Source organism: Herpailurus yagouaroundi, unplaced genomic scaffold (assembly GCF_014898765.1).
Source record: "Herpailurus yagouaroundi ecotype Mexico unplaced genomic scaffold, PumYag 28, whole genome shotgun sequence".
Lineage (NCBI taxonomy): Eukaryota > Metazoa > Chordata > Mammalia > Carnivora > Felidae > Herpailurus > Herpailurus yagouaroundi.
In genome coordinates this window covers 93,593,375-93,601,378 of record NW_024412376.1, presented here as the reverse complement: position 1 = coordinate 93,601,378, position 8,004 = coordinate 93,593,375, and the positions used below count along the sequence as shown (strand labels likewise).

At 34.8% G+C, this 8,004-nt stretch overlaps 1 protein-coding gene across 1 annotated transcript in view; it reads left to right on the top strand.

The window, feature by feature from the left end:
• Nucleotides 1–7,276, top strand: part of MMRN1 (multimerin 1) — a 65,740-nt gene extending 58,464 nt beyond the window's left edge. The window contains exons 7-8 of the mRNA XM_040478459.1: nt 5,079–5,231; nt 6,415–7,276. Coding sequence (XP_040334393.1) covers nt 5,079–5,231; nt 6,415–6,836 — 575 coding nt within the window. The 3' untranslated portion in view covers nt 6,837–7,276. The remainder of the gene's footprint in view (nt 1–5,078; nt 5,232–6,414) is intronic.
• Nucleotides 7,277–8,004: the final 728 nt, after the last annotated feature.

The window sequence follows — 8,004 nt, the reverse complement described above, 5'->3', positions numbered from 1 at the left end:
AAGAAAGAAAGAAAGAAAGAAAGAAAGAAAGAAAGAAAGAAAGAAAGAGATCTTGATGCTAAAGCAGAACTAAGGAATAAAAATGCAAAATGAATTAGGTAAATACTAAATAAAATGACAGTAAAATATATTAGATAAAATGTATTATATATAACATTATATGTACTATAAATAAAAATAAAAATGAAGAAGACATCCATATAACAGGCCACTTCATTTTATTTATTTATTTTAGATTTATTCTTAATTTTATTTATTTTGAGAGAGACAGAGAGAGCACAAGTGGGGGAGGGGCATAGAGAGGGAGAGAGAGAGAATCCCAAGCAGGTTCCGTGCTGCCAGCGCAGAGCTTGATGCAGGGCTCAAACCCACAAACCCATGATATCACAACATGAGCTGAAACCAAGAGTCGGACACTTAACCAACTGAGCCACCCAGGTGCCCCTGCCACTTCATTTTTTTCACTAACTATCTATTGAGTAAGTGTTGAATGACCCCTGAGAAAGAGTGGTAAATTCAACACACTCCCTCTTCTCATGGACCTCATAGATTTCACAAGTAATTATAATAGAGAACGACAAATATTAGCAAAGGCAGAGTGCTTTGAAAATGTAAGGAGTTCTCCAGTCAATTCAAGTTTTACGTGAACATTTATGAAATGCAGAAGTAGGATTAATAAGAAAGTGTAACTTGAGTACATATTAGGAGCCTGAAAGCAAAGACCAGAACAAATTGAAGCTTATGAAACATTCCAAGTCAATGGCAAAGGAATTTTAGTCATGTTCAGAGCAGGGAAATGAATATTGAAAGATTAGTTATGCTACTTACCCAAGATAGTAGAATGTTGAGTTGGCAGAACTGTTCAACTAATCATACTGACCTCCACCAAAGAAAATAAATGGCCTATAAAGAGTTTAAGAGGTTACTGAAGCCCAAGGTAGGAGAGAAGCTGTGGAAAGTTTGCTTGAGATGATTCCGTGTCTCTAGAAAAACATGCCAATGACATCATAGCATCAAACTCTACCTGGTCTTTGAAAATGTGAAGAAAGGATAGAGTGTTGGGTTAAGAATGTGGTCATCTATTCAATCTTTCATTAATCTGTTTATTCAACTTTATTTTATTATTTTTAGTTTTTAATTTCACTCCAGGTGGTTAACATACAGTGCTATTAGTTTCAGATGTATGATATAAATGATTCAAGAATTCCATACAACACCCTGTGCTTCTTTATTTCACTTTAAAAAGACATTTTAGCACTTGGTATGTCAGGCACCGTGCTGGTCAGTAGTGACACAAAGTTTAATAGAGGATCCAAGCCCTGACTTCACAAAATCTCACAATCTAATCGAGAGTCAGGAGGATACGTGAGCAATTACACTGAAGTTTGATAAATTCAACATGAGAACTTCTGAGCATCTGACAATAAGAGAATTAATGTAATTAATCCTATTGGCAGGGATGAGAGAAGATTTCAAAAAGAAAATGATGCTTTTAGGGGGTCTGGTTTTTGTTGTTAATTCAAGAAAAAATTGCCTTTTGAGCACAAGCGTATGCAAGAACTTATAAAGATGCCTAACCACTTTTTAAGTATTTTAGTAATAAGGTAGAAATGTGAGTCGGATGATGTACAAAAGTAGATTTTAATTGATTGTATAACCATAAATAGTTTCAATTTATAAATCAATGTCAATCCGTCTTTAGTTGTCTGTTATAAAACTCTGTGCTTGACACTGATCCATTAAGTATTTTCATCAGTGACTTAGATGAATTTAGATAAAACATAAGTTTGAAAATGATGAAGCTGGGAGTGTTAATTTAAAACATTGTATACAGAATTAAAGAACAGTTTCTATGGACAGATGGTAAATCAAGTCTAATAAGATAAATGTAATTATTGGTAATAATTACAAATCCATACTAAAATGAATTAAATAAACATGAGCTTTTAGATAATTTCGGTGACATCAGAACATAGAAGACCTGTTATGACACAATGTAATGCAGTTGCAAAAATTGAAAATGAACACTTAATACTTATGTAATATTAACAAAATTATAAGGTCATTTCATTTCAGTATGAGGTCATAACGGGCAACTGTTACTGTAGCCTGCTCTAATTAGAGTCAATTCCCAATATATCCAGTTCTGGAAGACATGGGCATAATTTTATGTATCATGGTGTGGATTGTTTAAACAGGTATTTGGAGACCAGAGTTGTCTAAAACATCAAAGAAGGCAGAGAAAAGGACTTAAAACACAAGTGGCAGAAGCAGGTGCAGACCAGTGTGTGAGGCTCCCTGGACAGGTATTCAGTAGGAACATGAGATGCCCCAGAAGGCAAACCATGTGTATTCTCAGCAAGTTCCAGCTACTACAGCAATAGGAGCAATCAAACTCAAGTGAACCCCTCCTCCAGATGAATGAGCCTGCAAAGGAATCAGAATAAAGAATAAAATGTCATCCTCTGAAACAACTCAGAGAGAACAAGGAAATACCCTATTCCTAGAGGTAATGGAATGGGAGGGAGGAGAAGAATGAAAAGCACATCCTACACATTAAATAGAAAGCAAAGGCCCTGGTTTTATAGAATCACAGTAGAGCCAGTAGGAATACAAAAAAGTACATTTCTAGAATTTCTGAAGTTCTCCTTCCTCGAATAGGTTTGATCCCTGATTCATGCATGGGGGCAGAGTCTACAGGTGAGAATAGCATTTTCCGATCTGGGAAAATAAGACTTATAGAGCTGATCAGATTGCATAAATAATTCAGTGTCCCCTCAGCGCCACTGCACAGTTGATTCATTCCTAATGAAACACTGTAATTGAACACTACCCTGAGAGTCGATCACTGGGCTAGATTCGGAGAACATGAAAACAGATGAAGCCAGTGCTTTGACATAAAGAATTCACATTTCTATAGGTAATGGAGAATCATTGAAGTTTTTAAAGCTAGGAAGCAATGAGCGAGGTTTTAGAAAGATAGGTAACAGTAAATGGAAGGGTTTAATAACCTATTCACTTGGTTGAGAAATGATGTTAAAAAAAAATGTAGGCCAGTTTGAGACATTTTTTTAAAAGATAATACATACATGTAGTATTTTCCATAATGAGCAAAGCAGTTTATGGAATATTGAAGAAAATATATCAAAATAATTTAAACCAATTTCTTTTTTTTTTTTAATTTTTTTTTCAACGTTTTTATTTATTTTTGGGACAGAGAGAGACAGAGCGTGAACGGGGGAGGGGCAGAGAGAGAGGGAGACACAGAATCGGAAACAGGCTCCAGGCTCTGAGCCATCAGCCCAGAGCCTGACGCGGGGCTCGAACTCCCGGACCGCGAGATCGTGACCTGGCTGAAGTCGGACGCTTAACCGACTGCGCCACCCAGGCGCCCCTTAAACCAATTTCTAATTGTGTAATATATATTTTCTTTGCAAAAAAATTCTAATAATACAGGCATGTAGTTTGGTCACATTATATGTGAATTTGAAATACTTAAATATGAATTTTAATGTATATAAGATATTTACAGATCTCACTTCTTGAGAAAAAGGTTAAATAAAGCAAATAACCCTAAATTTAAAAATCAACAATCAGGATTAGAAATGAGTAAATTGTAAACTGTTTACACTTTTGTCACAAGGTGGCGCCATAGCGGTAACTGTGGCCGGTAATGTGTTCCCTAACCTTTTCTCTGTGTTTACATAATTATGAATTACCTTTATAACCATATTTATAATTTGAGGTTTTCTAAATAATTGAAATTATTCTATATCTATGAGTGAACTGGAACTTTCTGCCTTCGGTAAATCAAATGGGTCAGAAATCTATCTCATTCTTTAACTGCTGTCTAATATTCCTTAGGGAAAAGATACCTATAATTTATTTTACAATGAAAGGGTCATTTAGGTGTCTTATAGTTTTTCACTAATGCAAATTATGTCATAGAGGACATTTTTTTAACAATTCTCTTTGTATACATAGGCAAATGTCTCTGGATTTTATATTCTTTCAGGAGAAATTTCTGGCTTTGAGCACATGAGCCTTTTTAATTCTGATAAATATGGTTAAATTGTTCACTCAAATGTTCTAACAATTTAAGGTCTAACCAACATTGTATGAGAATGCCCATTTTTTTCCATAACTGAATATTTTCTGTCTTCTTAAATGTTGCAACCTGATATAAAAATGGTGGTGAAAATTTACTATTCCTTAATTAGTGAAGTTGAATAGGCTTTAAAAATGTTAATGAACTTTTGTGGGTTTTGTTCAGTATTTGGCCAGTTCATATCACTTGTCCATTTTTCACTTTTTTTCCCACAATCCTTTGGATTGATCAGAGCTTTTCATATCTTATGGATATCGTTCGTTCGTTCTTTGTGTTTGTCAAAAAAATTTTCTCTTAATCTGTCACTCATCTTTGAACCTGATGATGATGACTTTCACTGCAAATGTGTTTTGTTATTGGGTGGTCAAAGGTCAGGATTTTCTCTTATGGCTTCTGGATCTTTGTTTTGTTTTGCTTTGAGTTCTCCAAAATGTTACAGCTCTACAAAGATATTCTTTTCACTTGATTGTAATATCATTGTATGGATTGTTTGGGTTCATGTTTTTGTTTTTTTATTTTTTATTTTCTTTTTACATTTAGTGTTTTTGTATGTGGAAAGTACGTTTTTACGAATATTTAATTTATATTAGCACCATGTATGTACCCACGTTTTTTCTTCTCCAGTGATTTGAAGTATTACCTTTATCAGTTCCAATATATATAAGTCTGTGTCCAGATAGCCTATTCTGTTCTACAGTTAAACAAAATCTTAACATTTTCACGCAATGGATTGTCCCCACTTTGAATATCACAGAACGATCCTCACTTCGAAGAAGCAGTAAAAGGAGCTCAGAGAGTTAAGAGGTTTCATGAAGTCCTGGGACTATACTGGCGGCCAACCTGGGCCTGGGAACCCATTTTTCTCATTTCTGCTTCAATGTTTTTCCCATTCAGCTGCAAACTATAATTTAAGATCAACAAGAAAATAGGTCACTTTCAGCCTCTCTTATCTCGATTCTTTCTTTTTCAGGAACAGAGGGGTATTCAGACTGCAGTAGGTCCCCATGCCAGAATGGAGGCACATGTATAAATGGAAGGACTAGCTCTATCTGCGCCTGCCGACATCCGTTCACGGGTGATAACTGCACCGTCAAGCTGGTGGACGAAAATGCTCTGGCTCCAGGTAGGAAAGCACACGCAGCCTTGGATTCGCTCAATGTCATAAAACCATTGTTTGAAAATATTCGCAACTGATTAATCTGGACTCTTGTGAGGATTGATTCCTTTTACTTCTGAAATTTACCGAATGACATACATGATTTACAAGCGGAAATGTCTGGCAGGTAAATCCATATTGATGTACCCTTGTTGAAATTTTCAATTTTGATATAATAGAGGCAGTCTTTTTTTTTTCTTGTACATCTTAAAAGAAAACATAGATGTACATACCTGATTGATATAAACTTTCTTCTCAAACAAGTTGATAAAGAAATATACCTTTGATTCATATCAGATATGGTCATTTAAATGAAGCTTTAATAAGTAATTAGCAGCATGTCTTCTATGAAGGTTAAGCTAACAGTGCCATTGTGACTGGGTGAGACTTAGAATATGCTCAGACGTACTAAGTAGAACCAAATGCCTTTTTTGTCCATTTACCTTCGTAAGTATTGCTTGTTACAAATTAAGAGTGTACCATTTCTGATTTTTATACAAGAAAATATGTGCAACATTTAAAATATATTTTCTTTAATGATGGCAAAAACATATTTTAACTCAGGCTTTCTTCAATAATATGCTGCATGCCAAAGAGTAAATGTTTTAGTCTATTTTTAAATCTCAGCCTTTGTAAGTACATTTGGCATTAATTACATAGAAAAGTGCTTTTGTCTACTTCTCTATAGTGCATATGACTTCGTCTGGCTTCCGTTTTAGCCTCTAGAAACTGTTTGACAAGGTGCTGGAAAAATTGTTTCTACATCATGTCAGTTTCAATTCCTACTAGGGGCTTTAAAACATGCTGGCATAACATAATAACCATAGAGTGCTTTGAATTTCTTTATCTCTGGAGAGATCAAAGCAACATGCAAATTAATCTTTGAGGCATTTCTATGAGGGATGTATTAAGCGTTATTATCATTCTATCCGGATCTGAATGGAGAAACTGAGGCTCACAGAGGGCAAATGATTTGAGATAAGCCAGCCAAGAGGCAGGCATATCTGCCTATGCCCTTGTTAAATTTGATGAATGACCTTTTTCCTTCTGGTAGCCCTTTTTATAACTGAGATAAAATGATAAAGAAATGGGGAAAGACAATATTTAAAAAAAAACATGAAAATTGACTCCACTTTTTTTCCTCTAACAGATTTTTCCAAAGGATCTTACAGATATGCACCGATGGTGGCATTTTTTGCATCTCACACATATGGAATGACTACACCTGGTCCTATCTTATTTAATAATTTGGATGTCAATTATGGAGCTTCGTATACTCCAAGAACTGGAAAATTCAGAATTCCATATCTTGGGGTGTATGTGTTTAAGTATACCATTGAGTCATTTAGTGCCCATATCTCTGGATTTTTAGTGGTTGATGGAAGAGACAAGCTGGCATTTGAATCTGAAAATATTAATAGTGAAATACGCTGTGATAGGGTTTTAACTGGGGATGCCTTATTAGAATTAAATTATGGGCAGGAAGTGTGGTTGCGACTTGTAAAAGGAACAATTCCAGCCAAATTTCCCCCTGCTACTACATTTAGTGGTTACTTGTTATATCGTACATAAATTAGTATGAAAGACAGACTATCACCTTCACTGAGAAGCAGCCAGAGTTTTCCTTTATCTTTGCATGCACATCTGCTCTGTTTTTGGCTTTCTACATGAAATGAAAATCAACTTTTCTTTTAATCTGAGTAAGCCTGTAAGTTTGTTTATGTCATAAAATTATTTCACTATCTCTCGGATAACCTGTATACGAAGAAGTTTTGCTCGTAAAGGGATTTAGTGACACAGAAAACAAAGTGCATTTGTTGACATAATGATTTTTGTCTTCTCCAGTTAAGTAGTTTTAATATAATGTAATATGATTAAATGGCAATCATTCGATTTTGTCAGTCACAGTAGTCTCTACAATAAAATACTTAGCTTTTGTTATTCCCTATGTATATAAATATATAACATACATTTCCTAAGTTCAAAATTCAAATAAATTACTGAAAGACTGAGAAGTGTTTTGTTGTTGTTGTTGTTTTAACTTTGATTTTTACTCTTCATTATTGGATTGATCAGTTTTATATATTAAAATTTTCATTTGTAATCAAACTTAAGAAAGTTGTATTTGAAGCTTGAAATATGCTTAACTACCATTCTCTGTAATTTAGAGGTTAAAGTAGTAATTGACAAATAGTGGAACATTTACATCTATGTCTAAGCATGTATAAGTGGTTCTTTTACCTGCCTCCATTATACAATATCTACACGGAAAAAATAAAAGTTTCCTCTGATGAGTATCCTTCCAAGGCAGTGCAATCAGGCCTGCTCATCTTCTTTTAAAGGGGACATAAGATTCCAGAGTAATACTACGATTTATGTGATGTTCACTCTGTCCTGATTCTCTTCTAAGGAACTTACATGGAATGTCTCCTTGATTCCTCACAAAAACTCTTGTAAAGTGGGTATTATTATTATCATGTTTACAGTTGAGGAAACAGACACGGGGAGATTATAGGATGGACCAAGCTCCACAACCAGCAAGGACTGAGGCCGGATTTAGAACCAGGCCGGGTCTTCTCCAGAGTGGAGAGTCACCCTTCGTCTTTATTGCCTCCCATATATGTACCACAATTTACGTGATGACCTCTTTAGCTTGTTTAGAGTATTTTATTATAACACCGTTAATGTAGTGGACACCGTTAAATATACATTTTCTTCATGTTTAATAAAGTATTTCTGA